At 40.8% G+C, this 14642-nt stretch overlaps 1 protein-coding gene across 1 annotated transcript in view; it reads left to right on the top strand.

Annotated features, from left to right (window-relative positions):
• LOC114642898 (CCN family member 5) overlaps positions 1-11346 on the top strand; it is a 31881-nt gene extending 20535 nt beyond the window's left edge. Inside the window, exon 4 of the mRNA XM_028791645.2 lies at positions 10258-11346. Coding sequence (XP_028647478.1) covers positions 10258-10490 — 233 coding nt within the window. The 3' untranslated portion in view covers positions 10491-11346. The remainder of the gene's footprint in view (positions 1-10257) is intronic.
• The last annotated feature ends 3296 nt before the right edge of the window (positions 11347-14642 follow it).

Below are 14642 nucleotides of genomic sequence, written 5' to 3' on the forward strand. Positions count from 1 at the left end.
CCAACATTGAACTGGCATCCCATTTAGAGTTTGTTTCTGTCTTACACTCAATTATTGCATCAGAATGGGATATAAAGAGCGTCTTCAAGTAATGTCGCATTATGCAACTTTTCAGTCGCAGGGGCAATGGCAACTCATTACGGTGACCACAGGATGTGTAGTTTGACATATCCATTGACTCAGTCTGCAATATCAATTTCACTTTGTGTGCAAGAACTGACGACCAATGAGAGCTCAGCTAGAAGTACAATACATAATGAGAGAAAAGAAAATGTTTTGGACATTGCAGACAGGATAGAGGCTCATCTCACTGATGTCTTGTGTTTTATGTACCACAACAGAATGAAAAAAAATAGCAATGATTTCTGCTAAACTTGCCATACCTTTAAACCCTTTGCCATGAGCACAAGCTCCGTTAGGCAGCACATTACTGGCTGTCAGAAAAATGGTGAGCTGACAGCATTTTAAAACTGTGAAACTACACTGGAAAGTAGTCACACAGTCACGTAACTTGACATCCCCAGCAATTTCTAGTCACCGAAATTGACGTGCTCAGGCGATGAGAGCAGCAACAGCAGTCCTCAAATCCAATGTTCCCCGCTACTAGACATCATGTAATATGACATTGGCTTTATCAGGAAGATTTTTGGAATGAGTGGTACATAACAGAACAAAAGAATTGTCCTTATGACCAGGTTATTTCAGAAAGATTTGCTCCATCATTCATTGAAGACAAATCTGAAGACATAGGTTGGGAGCATGCACTGAAACAGCTTGCACCCAGCACACGATGAACCACCTTAAGATCCCAAATTAGGATCTGAGCACAGCCGTGCAATGGGTGACACCTCAGCACCATAAAATGTGAGTTGGAGGACCTGCTTGCAGGGCTGGATGCAGGTTAACTTCAAACCCAGGACGGAGCAATTGCAGGTTAAGGATCTTGCTCAAGGACCCAACGGAGTGGAATCACTCCTGCCATTTATAGCCTGCCATCCAAGAGCCCCAGATTTGCGTCCCCATGTTTGAAGACATAGTCAAAATAAAAGTCAACACCAGAATCCTTCCTTGTATGTATTTTTGTTAATTCCTCAAATACATCTCTTAAAAGGACTTTTCTTCAGAGGAAAAATTAATACACTGTGAGGTGCACTTTGACACCTTTTATATCATGGCCACCATTATATAATGGGTCACGTAAATACGGTTAATAGAGTAGATAAAAAAAAACAGAGTGTTTGGCGTGAGTTAAAAAAAATCTGCATTTATTTCATAAAGCACCTTTACAGAGTTAGGTGCGATAGCACAGGGATAACAGAGTCTACCCTATAAAGATGCTATAAAAAGAAGTTGTTTGATTGATGGTTTGAAATGAGTGAAAAGTGGAATGTTTGAGTAAGGAGCACATAACTGTCTACTGCAGGGGTAGGCAACGTCGGTCCTGGAGTGCCACAGTATGTGCAGGTTTTTGTTCCAACCCAGTTCCTTAACGAGAACTCAATTATTGCTGATGAAGCACATATTGCTTAAGTGACATTTTGATGCTTCATTTTAGTGGTCTCGCTTGTTAAGGTTCTCCAACCTTAATTGCTTATTTCAATCTTAAACTGCTGCATTCAGTGTTTTAATTGCTCCTTATTAGCAATAAGATGTAAAAGACAAAGCAGCCAGCAGTTCTCCAGCTAGCTTTTTTCCAATTACATCTGTGTGTGTTCATCATGCACGGTTTGATTTAATAAAACACTTAATAGAAAAATGTGACAGACTGAAAATGATCTGTTTTAGGCTTCAAATCATTTGGATGATATCCTTGGAAAGGAAAAAAATCTACGATATAAAAGCCTTACATTGCACAGACTAACAAGCCATAAAATTAAATAAGGTCTGAGATTGGCAATGATTGGTTTCTAATTAAGCAATTGGGTTGAATGAAAACCTGTAGCCACTGCGGCTCACCAGGACTGACATTGCCTACCCCTGTTTTACATCTTATTGCTAATAAGGAGCAATTAAAACACTGAATGCAGCAGTTTAAGATTGAAATAAGCAATTAAGGTTGGAGAACCTTAACAAGCGAGACCACTAAAATGAAGCATTAAAATGTCACTTAAGCAATATGTGCTTCATCAGCAATAATTGAGTTCTCGTTAAGGAACTGGGTTGGAACAAAAACCTGCACATACTGTGGCACTCCAGGACCGACGTTGCCTACCCCTGGTCTACTGTAATTCTAACTCTGTGACTAGCACGGATACAGGATGGATGTATAGGAGAGGTTTAGGGGAACAAAGCAAAGTTAGAATCAGGATACCAATGAAACAAAGCAGACAAGATGGTCGTGGGAGCCAGAAGTGAACTAATGGGAAACCCAGTGGGAAACGAGAACACAGAAATGGTGCAGCCAGGGAATAAAGCATGGAGAGGAGTTTTTTACCGAAGACATTTCCCTTTTTAGTTTTTTTTTAGATACATTTCATTTACACTGGGTTAATAAAGTTATTCCCTTCAGTTTCTGCACATTTTATTGCACAATAGATTTCATTTTAAATGCATAAATTTGCCAGTTTTGCTCATCAGTCTTCACTAAATAATCCAATGTGAAGACATGCTTTCAGAAAGGTAAGTAAATTTATTAAAAATCAAAATGTGAAATCTCTCCTTCATATAAATATTCAGACCCTTAATTCAGGATTTTATAGAAACCCCTTTGGTAGTAATTCCATACTGGAGCCTTCTTGGGTAGGTCTCTACAAGCGTTGCACACCTACAGTATATTTGGGCAGGTTATCCCATTCTTCCTGGCAAACCCTCTCAAGCTCCGTTAGACTAGATGGGACGTGTCTGTAAATGGCCTTCATCAGGTCTCTCCACGCATGTACTCTGAGTCTGGGCCACTCAAGGACAATCAAAGGCATGTCACAAAGCCACTCCAGCATGTTCTTGGCTGTAAGCATCAGGTCATTGACATGCTGAAAAGTGAACTGTCACCGTAGTCTGAGGTGGCATGTACTCTGGAGCAGGTTTTCTTTAAGGATATCTCTGGATTTGGCTGAATTCATCCTTTTCTCAAATCTGACCAGTCTCTCTGCCCCTGCCACTGGCAAGCACCCCACATAGTTTGATGCTGCCCCTACCATACTTTGCTGTAGGTAGGTGATGAGTAGGGGTTTTCACCAGACATAGTGCTTAGAGTTCTGCCCAAAGAGACCAATTCTTGTCTCATCAGACCAGATAATCTTCTTCCTCATGCTCTCAGAATCCTTTAAAAGCTCTTTGGCAAACATCAAGTGGAAGTTAGGCCTTCTTCCATAAAGGTCTAATTGATGGATTGCTACTGAGAATGTCATCCTTTTGACAGGTTTGCCTATTCCAGCAGAGGACATCTGAAATTCTGTTTCAGTGACATTTGGCGTCCAAGTCTCTTCTTGTCCAGTTACTCAATTTGACCAGATAGCCAACTCTAGGAAGAATCCTGGAGGCTCCAAACCTTTTTCCATTTCACAATCCTTGAGGTCACTATGCCCCTGGGAATACTCAAGGCTTTAGAAGTATTTTAATACCTTTGCCATGACCTTGCCCTATGTCTCACCACAAGCTTATTATAGAGGTCTACAGAGAGCCCCTTGGATGTCATGGTTTGTTTTTTGTCCTGACATGCAGTGTGAATACAGGCACACATGTGCCTTCCATAATTGTCCAATCAATTCTAATTGCCACAGATGGACTCCAATCAAGTTCTAGACATATGTGGACCACCAGGCAGGCAGTGTCGCCCCAACCCGACACAGACAGGTGCAGAACACAAGTTCAAGGCACACAAGTGTTTTTATTTTTATTTCACTTGAGGGAAACGTCTTCTCCATTCCCCACAAGTGTAACACAATCAACAAGCAAACAGGAACAACACAATTCTTTTCTTCTCTTTTTCATTTCTCCTCCACTCCTCCTGTAAAGCTTTGTCTCCCTCCTGCCGACTCTGGCTCTCTGAGAAGTGTCTGCTGGCCCCTTTTATAAGGCACCCGGAAGTGTTCCAGGTGCTCGTTGTTCCACTTCCGACACCACTTCCGGGGGTGGCTGAAGAACTGCATAGAAGGGCTCAGCATCTGCTTCAGCACTCCCTGGCGGCACCCATGGATCCCAACAGGGCTGTATCCAACTCCAACTCCAACTCCCATGGAGCCCTGCGGGAGTCCAAGGCACCACTGCAACCCAGGGGTGCTGCCATCTAGTGTTCCAGGGGAGGTACTACTCTGGATACACTCCCTCCTCCTGTCTTTCCAGCATGGAGGCATCCCGGCCAGTGTACGTCACACACATCTCAAGGACAATTAAAGCAAACAGGATGTACCTGAGCAAAATCTGGAACGCCACAGCAAAGGGTCTGAATACTTACATAAATGAGAGATTTCAGATTTGGTTTTTAAAAAATGTGTAAACCGTTCTGAAAACACGCTTTCACTTTGTCATTATGGGCTATTGAGTGTAGACTGATGAGCTAAAATTGCAAATGTATCCATTTCAAATTAAACATACAACACAAAAAAGTGTATAGGAAGTGAATGGGTCTGAATACTTTCCGAATCCACTGTGTACGGGAGAAGAAGGAAAGAAACTAATGAGCTGTTGTTAGTAGTTTGTTCGGGCTCCTTTTTTACTCACTCAGTCAACCTAATTTTTTTATTTTGTACAGCGCTCTTAAACCAAACACTCTGTCAAAATGTAATTGACAAAGCACAACTAAAAGCAATAAGTGAAATTAAAAAGCATTCCCATAAGTGACATGTAATGAAGGTGATTGATGGGGGAGATTGGCAGGCAATACAGAGGAGCGAACATCAGTGCAGCAGGTATCAATGATCTCAAATCCCACAGAGGAATGGTGAGTATCCAGGCATGATTTGAACCATTCCACGGCTCACACACAGATTTACCCATAAGCAGAGTGTTGATAGAGAATTTTATGATGAGGATCTTGGGCTGGAATGGACAATCAACATGACAGGTAAGAGCCAAGTGCACAAAAGGGCACCCTATGCTGTCGCCTTGCAGACCTCTCGTTGTTCATTTGGCTCATTGCAATCTTCTATGGGTCGTAATAAATGTGCACTTCTTGTGCAGGGTAGCTGCCACTCACTTTGTGCTCACATTGCCAGCTGATGGCCTCATCTGCACCTTTTGTGGGGTTTGTTCTCGAGGTGACAAATGTGAGACCTCGCAGTTGCTCTCTACTTCCATCCAAAGATGTGAACTGACCACATAGAAGTGTGAAATTATTTACTCGGTTTCAAATCATTATCAGCTATTGAAGTGCAGCTGCTTTTATGTTTGCTGCCTTCGTCTTCTTCTGACCACCACTTGAGTCTCACACACTTGCTTGCCTGTTTGAAACACAAGCTGCCAACCCCATTTGTATTACTAATCAATATTAACTGGGTGCTTTGGCCTTGCATGTACAAAGTGGCAGCTACTTTGAGCTGAAGCCTCACTAATGTGCAGCTTTATTATGTGGGAGCTGCATGGTGGTGCAGTGTGTAGTGTGACTCACAGTACAAGTACAAGGGGTCACTGTTGCCCCTACAACCCAACAGACTGACAGGGCCCAGCTTAAAACCAGCAGGACACAGGGTAAAAGCACCAAGAAGTTATTTTTAATGATTTCCTTCTATAACAGTGCCCCCCAGGCACCACAGCCACAATAAACCGTCAAATAAACACAATACACAATATTCTTCTCTCTCTTTTCTCCTCCGCACCTCCCAGCAAGCTTCGTCCACCAAAACCTGACTATGGCTTGCCTGCTGGGTTCACATATAGCGTCTGACCCGGAAGTGATTCTGCTCTTCCGTCCACGTGACTTGTCAGCACTTCCGGGTCAGATGGAGAATTCAAGTTTTCTTCAGCTGTGAAGAACTTCTGGATTTCTGTCCTCGTGACTCACTAGTACTTCCGGGCTATGAGGGAAGTATGACTCCCCAAATCCTTTCACAGCACCCCCTGGTGGCACCCAATAGGACCGAGATCCCAAACTTCAAGTCCCAGGATGCCCTGTGGGAATCTGGGGCACCGCCATACTCCAGGGAAGCTGCCATCTAGCACCTTGGGGGAGGCAGTGTCCTAACAAAGCAGCCTTCTTCCATCTTTTCATATCAGGGGTGTCCCGGCCGGGTTGAGCTGACCCATTTTCCACTTGTCCCAGTATCCATGTAGTTGTTTTTCTGGGTTCTCCAATGTTCCTGCCACATCCAAAACAGGCAGGTTAGTTTGAGATGTAGCTGTGTGCACATGTAGGCCCTCTGATGGACTGGCATCTTGTTTAGGGGTTGATTCCCACCATATACAGTATATGCATTACAATGCTGAGAATGGATGGTTTTATTTGACTCCTTGCAAGTAAACCAGAGTTCAGATCATTGGAGTTGATTCCATCTTTACGATGTGCGAGTTATGGTTTTTCCTTCTATACTTTAATTCATTTACTGGCCAGACCTAATTCAGTCATGAGGATCAGGGATCTAATTGTGCAGACAGTAACATGCATGAATTCAGAAAGTGGAAGATACCAGGTCAGTGGGTGAAAAGCCAAAGGCATGGGGAGAACATGCAAAATATATAAAATATTTGGCAGCATAACCAATCTGTCGCCATGCTGACCCAATTTCAAAACCAGAAGTGTTAATAAAGAACCTCTCCTCAAACCTCAGCTCCTTTAACACAAATTTCCAAAGTGAAATCGCAGTGACATACTGAGGAGGCAGATAAAGAATGAACGAACAATGACTCACAACTCTGCTGTGCACAGCTTCAAACCGCAGGCCAATTCTGCGTAAACAGGAAAACAGAAAGCTAACCGAAGCAGGAAGGCGCACTGAAAGTGTTCATATGTGAGACAGGAGGTGAAGCCAGACATTGCTGTGTTTTCTGCTGTTTATCTTTCTTCCTTTATGACATAAAGTGTGAGTCTGATTTTTAACAGATTTGCAACCCACATCATTTCTTTTTCTTCCAAGTTTCTCAGAGGAATCATATATTAGACCCCAGTCTATCCATTTTCTGAATGCACTTAATCCAACGATTAAAGTTAGCTGCAGTCTGTCCCTCCATTACCGAGTGCAGGGACAGGACCAAAATTGGACTGAGTGTGTTTGTAGTCCTTAGATTGCAATATTAGATTATACAGTCACTCCTCCATTTTCTTACTCTTCTTAATCCAAGTTTATTGTAATGGGATACTGAAGCCCGGCTTGGCAGCATTACAGTCATTGACAAAAGTTTTTTCTGAGAGCAACTTCTCCCAACCATCCAAGAACAATGCCTTTTTTCATCATGATGGAACACCCAGGACACTGGACCCATGAATGAGCTGTGTTAACTACAGAGCCATTCAGACCTTCATTCATTAATTTCCCTAAGTTCTACCTGAAATTTGTAGAACCCCAAGGTGTTCCTTTCAGCTACACTACTAAGTTGCTCGGTTCACACATCCATTCCTCTATGCAGGGTAAATAAATATTTTCTAACATGTATGTGAAATTATTTCTAATTAGTCCTGCATGAATTCCAACATACCCTTTCTAGAAGACTTAGGTTAAAGTCACAGTTGGCATTTGATGTCCTTTTTCCCTTCCTAAATTTGAACACTTCCATCATGTGTCCCTGTAGTCTCGACGATGGGGGGTCTGTGGTCAGTGACTTAAAGCTGTTTTGCATGACCTTATGATTGAAACGTTCTTCTAAAAAAGATGACTAGGTCAGCCAACCTGGTACATGCTAAAATAACGGTGGTCCTTTGACACCCAGGGGTCCCCAACTCCAGTCCTGGATGGCCACAGTGGCTGCAGGTTTTCATTCTAAACTTTTTCTTAATTGGTGACCACTTTTGCTGCTTATTAACTCCTTTTACATTTCATTTTCATTGTTGTTGTTATGATTTGTTCCCCTGAATTCCTTCATTGTTCCTCTGAAATGCTTCGTTTCTTTCCTTACAGGTGCTGGTCATAAAATTAGAATATCATGACAAAGTTGATTTATTTCAGTAATTCCATTCAAAAAGTGAAACTTGTATATTAGATTCATTCATTACACACAGACTGATGTATTTCAAATGTTTATTTCTTTTAATGTTGATGATTATAACTGACAACTAATGAAAGTCCCAAATTCAGTATCTTGGAAAATTAGAATATTGTGAAAAGGTTCAATATTGAAGACACCTGGTGCCACACTCTAATCAGCTAATTAACTCAAAACACCTGCAAAAGCCTTTAAATGGTCTCTCAGTCTAGTTCTGTAGGCTTCACAATCATGGGGAAGACTGCTGACTTGACAGTTGTCCAAAAGACGACCATTGACACCTTGCACAAGGAGGGCAAGACACAAAAGGTCATTGCTAAAGAGGCTGGCTGTTCACAGAGCTCTGTGTCCAAGCACATTAATAGAGAGGCGAAGGGAAGGACAAGATGTGGTAGAAAAAAAGTGTACAAGCAATAGGGATAACCGCACCCTGGAGAGGATTGTGAAACAAAACCCATTCAAAAATGTGGGGGAGATTCACAAAGAGTGGACTTCAGCTGGAGTCAGTGCTTCAAGAACCACCACGCACAGACGTATGCAAGACATGGGTTTCAGCTGTCGCATTCCTTGTGTCAAGTCACTCTTGAACAAGAGACAGCATCAAAAGCGTCTCGCCTTTGGACTGCTGCTGAGTGGTCCAAAGATATGTTCTCTGATGAAAGTAAATTTTAAATTTCCTTTGGAAATCAAGGTCCCAGAGTCTGGAGGAAGAGAGGAGAGGCACAGAATCCACGTTGCGTGAGGTCCAGTGTAAAGTTTCCACAGTCGGTGATGGTTTGGGGTGCCATGTCATCTGCTGGTGTTGGTCCATTGTGTTTTCTGAGGTCCAAGGTCAACGCAGCCATCTACCAGGAAGTTTTAGAGCACTTCATGCTTCCTGCTGCTGACGAACTTTATGGAGATGCAGATTTCATTTTCCAACAGGACCTGGCACCTGCACACAGTGCCAAAGCTACCAGTACCTGGTTTAAGGACCATGGTATCCCTGTTCTTGATTGGCCAGCAAACTCGCCTGACCTTAACCCCATAGAAAATCTATGGGGTATTGTGAAGAGGAAGATGCAATACGCCAGACCCAACAATTCAGAAGAGCTGAAGGCCACTATCGGAGCAACATGGGCTCTCATAACACCTGAGCAGTGCCACATGCCACTCCATGCCTCCATGCCACACCGTATTGCTGCAGTAATCCAGGCCAAAGGAGCCCCAACTAAATATTGAGTGCTGTACTTTTCATGTTCATACCTTTCAGTTGGCCAACATTTCTAAAAATCCTTTTTTTGCATTGGTCTTAATTGATATTCTAATTTTCCGAGATACTGAATTTGGGACTTTCATTAGTTGTCAGTTATAATCATCAACATTAAAAGAAATAAACATTTGAAATACATCAGTCTGTGTGTAATGAATGAATCTAATATATAAGTTTCCCTTTTTGAATGGAATTACTAAAATTAATCAACTTTGTCATGATATTCTAATTTTATGACCAGCACCTCTAAATGGCACCCAAACAGAAATGAACTGTGAAGTGAGTGAGCCAACAGAAGACCAGCTAAGTCAGGGCCTCAAACTCCAACCAATTTCACTCCAACCAGTTGCATCATTAGGTGCTGATTCTTGTTGCTAATTAAACCCGTTCTTTAATTCTGTGTCTTGTTGCTGCTCTCATTGTACAATAGCAGACATTTCCAAAATGATTGATTTTTCTCTTTTCTAAGAGCAGTGATAACATGTTTTGGGGACCTGAGCAGGTCAACATTCCAGAGACCTTCATCTTTATTTGTTTTCTGATATTGTATGATGGACACAGTTTGCTGCTCATGTTTTGGCTCATTTTGTGTCTCATTATTGTTTGGCAGCTAATTAAGGAAAAAGAAACAATCGAGAGACCTGAGACTTCAAAAACAAGTCATTTAAAATGAATTCAAAAGAAGTTAATTAGCAGCAAAAATTAGTCACTAATTAAGAAAAGGGTTAGAATGAAAACCTGCAGTCACTGTGGTCCTCCGTGACCCTTGCTCTAGAATTACATAATGACCTCTTATGTTTTAAGGCCACATTCCAAGAAATGTAATGGTATAGAATATAAAAGTAATTCATATTTTGGTATGCATTCATCACAGAGATTTTTACATGCCGATTGTGTAATTACCAACAAAGGTCATACTGAGATTTTTCTTTCAGCTTTCACGCCAGATGCCAGCACTTATGGAGTATCCCATTTTGAAGGCCTATCTCCATTTACCAACTGCATTGAGCATAGCACAGAATGGAGTGCCTGCTCAAAAATGTGCGGAATTGGAGTGTCTACCCGCGTCACTAACAAGAATCCAGAGTGCAGACTGGAAAAGAAAACCCGGTTGTGTATAAACCGACCCTGTCGGAACATGAACAGACGTACAGCACTGGTGAGCTGAGAAACCATGTGTGGCCGCAGGATTTTGAAAACATTGACTTTTGTATTTTCTTTTATTGTACACTTATTTGCATATGATCTGCAAGCACAACTGCAATTACATTAAGTTGGGAGGTTTGAATGAAATGTATATATGGAACACTGCATGAGGGAAAAGCTACGTAGCAACAAGCATATTTACCATCATGCAATGTGATCATCACAGAATCATGGGGTTATGCAAATGCAAGTTAGTCCAGCATGCAGAAGAGAGATGTCAAGGAAAAGAAGTTTTGTTGATGGACCGGAAGGTGTTCAGTTCTGGTACCCAAGACTGATCCAGACAGTGAGATCTTTCAGAGACTGGATAACGTTATGGCTTCTTAAAGACTTCCTAGATATGTTATGGTTAATACACCACGGTGTAAGCAGGCTGCCCCCAGTGTTACAAAGAAACATAAATTCAGGGTCGGCCAAATGCTACATTAACATGCTATGAAAAATACAAGCCTTCCCGTGGGAAATTTCATGTGACCGACCTTCGCTGTGTTCTCCAAATTTGCTATTATCTGACATAACGCTGATTTCGTTAAATCAAATACATAAATAGCAATCAGGTCAGCTACAAATGGTGGACACATTGTGTTTAAGAAGCTATTTCCACTGAATTCATGGTTTTATTTTTACTGAAACACAAGAGGGAATCCTTATTAGATTTTTGAGAAAATTGAGTGACAAATTTACAGTGACAGTGCGGTTCTTCTAAAAGTCACACTGGATAGGCACATGATCACATAGAGTAGCTAAGAAAGGGTAAGTTTAAGAATTCCCAGAGCACGTCAGCTCTGCCTTAATTTCCATTGTGGGCTGCATGATGATGATCTGGGGCCTCATGCGTAACTCCGTGCGTAGAATTCTCACTATAACATGACGTAAGCACAAAAGCCAAAATGTGCTTACGCACAGAAAAATCCAGATGCAGGAATCTGTGCGTTCGCCAACTTCCGCGTTCTTCCGCTACATAAATCCCACTCAGCGTGGAAATAAATGCACGTGCACGCGCTTGCTGTCCCGCCCCAACTCCTCCCAGAATTACGCCACTTTGAATATGCAAATCAATATAAATAGGACTTAAGCCCAGCGTTCTGTGAAAAGGCAATGGGAAAAGCAAGGGGGAAAATATGAGAATTTCAGCGAATACCAAATGGAGGCAAAGAAAAACGTACTATTTGTTGGTTTAAACAGTTATATAAGCAACAAAAGGAAGTTGATCGAGTGACATAGTGTGTCAGAGAAACTCGAAAGCTCAAGTTCACAAAGTCGCACAGTGCCCAAAATAAAAAAGTTGTCACATATCAAAGTCGGCTTGAAAAGGTGAGTCGTAGCCCACTGAGTGTCATATGAAAGCTTATTAGGGCACAGTGAAAAAAAAAAGGAACACAGTGTGAAAAAAGCACAAAATGTCAACTTTAATCTCGAAATTTCCACTTTAATCACGTAGTTTATTTTGTCATTAAATTAGAACATCATAAACTTCATCTTAAAATCGTTTAATTTACTAGTTTCCCAAATCCCATCGTAACTAAAGTGGCACGTTAAATGCTTTGTTGTGTATTTGATCTTATATGTGCTCTATGTGCCTGAATCACTACGTGCTCTTCCTCTGACAGGACACAGAATCCATTACATTCGTAATATTACAGCTCTCTGAATAATTAAAATACTGAGAAGTATACATGGTATCATTTTCATGATGATATGAGTTAAAGCATGTTATTAAACGTGGGAACACGGTGGTGCAGTGATTGTTCATGTCTTACAGCAAGATGCTTGCTGCGCCATGCGCGACCTTCAATGAAATGCTTTATTACAGAAGTACTGTCTTTTTCAAACGTACTAACCCCCTATTCCCGTCCTTCCTTTTCTTTCTCCAAATACCCACAATCAGCTCTGTAATGGACGTTAAGCCTTCTGTAAGCTTAGAATGCCGATTCTTCAAAACTTTTAAGGAACATTGAAGTATCTTCGTAATGTTTAATTATTCTATCCATCTATCCTTCCAGTGTCGCGCCAGCCACAGCATGAAAACAGCGCGAGGCAGGAACAAACTGTGAACGAAGCTTAAGCTCGCTAGCACTGTGGCACCGTGTAGTTAAAGTTTCATCTGTATAATATAATCAACATATTTTGCTGCATTTCATCTTAAAAATGATATCGTCATCATATGTAAATACATGCTTTATACAGTGGCTCAGTTTGTGCAATATTATAACTGTATCATAAGTACAATTACCTCACGGTAACTTGCAAGTACAAACAGTTCTACAAGGAGCACTTGATGGACTGATTGAGTGTGTGTATAGCTCTTGGGATGAAACTGTTTGTGAACCGCGAGGTCCGAACAGGAAAGGCTGTGCAGCGAGTGTTTGATGCTGTATACCGATAATTCTCTTTCCGATCGCTGTATATCTGTGATTCACACTCTGATACAGTGATATAAATACTCTGTGAGTGGTGCAGTGCAAGTAATATGGAAAAAGATGATCCGCTGTGGCAACCCCAACGGGAGCATCTGAAAGAAGAAGGTGCAATGAGAGTAACAACGCTAAAGCAATTATGATATTTAGAATAGTTTGACCATTCTGTGGACCATTATATTGTTACAGGTTAATTACAATCAGATGCATCAAATTTATGAACGATATGCGGTTAATTTCAGTGTATTTGATAAAGCCGCCGTCGTGGATGTGGATCTAAGAAAGGGTAACCACACAGGAACAGTAGCACTGCTTTGACGCTGGGTGCCGCCAGTCTGCAAAACCGAGTGGAGAACTTGCGTATGACAGGGTATGAGGTACCATGGAAAAGTGCGTGGCTTTACGCCAAGTGTAGGTTTTATACATCGCGATTTGTACGTGGAAACGTTCTTACGCAACATTTTTGTGCGTACGCACCATTTATACATGAGGCCCCTGCTTATTTCTGTACTGCTCCGTACACAATTGGTGTTTTGAGGCTGAGAGATCAAACTTTAGAGTTCAATTCAAGTTTCGCTCTGTCATAGGAGGATTGGCTCGAAAATGTCCCTGAAATGTTTCTATTTTGTTTTCTACGTGTAAAAATGTAAATATATTCAGTAAGCTTAAGCTATCACCTTACTGTTACAGTATATTAAACTTGTCAACTCATTGCATGTACTCATGAAATAGCGATACAAGCATTTAATACAGTCATTCACTTGAAGTGATATCTTTAACAAAAAGTAGGTATTTATTTCCTATCTTTGTTTTTATAACCATTTAATATTTGTAACAGAATTTGAGGAAAGAAATCCTATTGGCTGAAATATACAAAATAATAGATTGAAACAATGCCAATGGTTTCAAATAGAGTGAAGCCAAAACTTGAAAAGTTGGAAAACACCTACTTCTAAAATTGATTTCGTTTCTTTAGCAATGAAGAAAATTGTGTTTGATGTTTATTTTTTTAAAGTTCTAGTTCAAATCTGAACCCTCATTCTATTAGAAGTTGTCATTGATTTCACTGGTCTGCAAGAAAAAAATGTTTTTGTTCCTGTCAAAGATTTTAGGTCTTTCTGATAAATTTAAAGGAGCTCAGTCCAAATCTCGCAACAAAATTACTCTATCACATTCAGGTTCAAATGAAAGAAAAAATACATTATTTTAAAGAAAAAATGTAATATATATTTTAGAAATATTTATTTAGTCTTGGAAAAATAATAAATTGCACATATACTTGTTTTAAATGTAGTTATTACTTACAAAAAGTAATCACTTTTTTATTGTATCACAGTATTTTTATTTTTCCTCTTATAACTCTTGGAAGGTGTTTCATGGTATTATGACCAAGTCCACTTTCCACCATAACGTCTCTCCATTTAAGTGATGTCCTGGTGGAACCTCTCCCCAAGTTCACCAGAGACCACTCCTGCATTCTCTGGGGGTAAAAAATCCAAATGAGAGTGTAGGAAAATGGATTTTTAAAGACATGTTGCACTCGAGTGCTCCTCAATTCGCTCCTCCTAGATTTCTGCTTTTGTATTCTCAAGGAAATTGTGGCACATGCTTTCTTTTTTTTCAATAAAGGAAGGCGTCATATTCTTTTACTGTTTGCTTATCTCTTATCTAGTCAAGACAATGGATGGATCAACATG

This window comes from Erpetoichthys calabaricus, chromosome 10 (genome assembly GCF_900747795.2).
Source record: "Erpetoichthys calabaricus chromosome 10, fErpCal1.3, whole genome shotgun sequence".
NCBI classification, from domain to species: domain Eukaryota; kingdom Metazoa; phylum Chordata; class Cladistia; order Polypteriformes; family Polypteridae; genus Erpetoichthys; species Erpetoichthys calabaricus.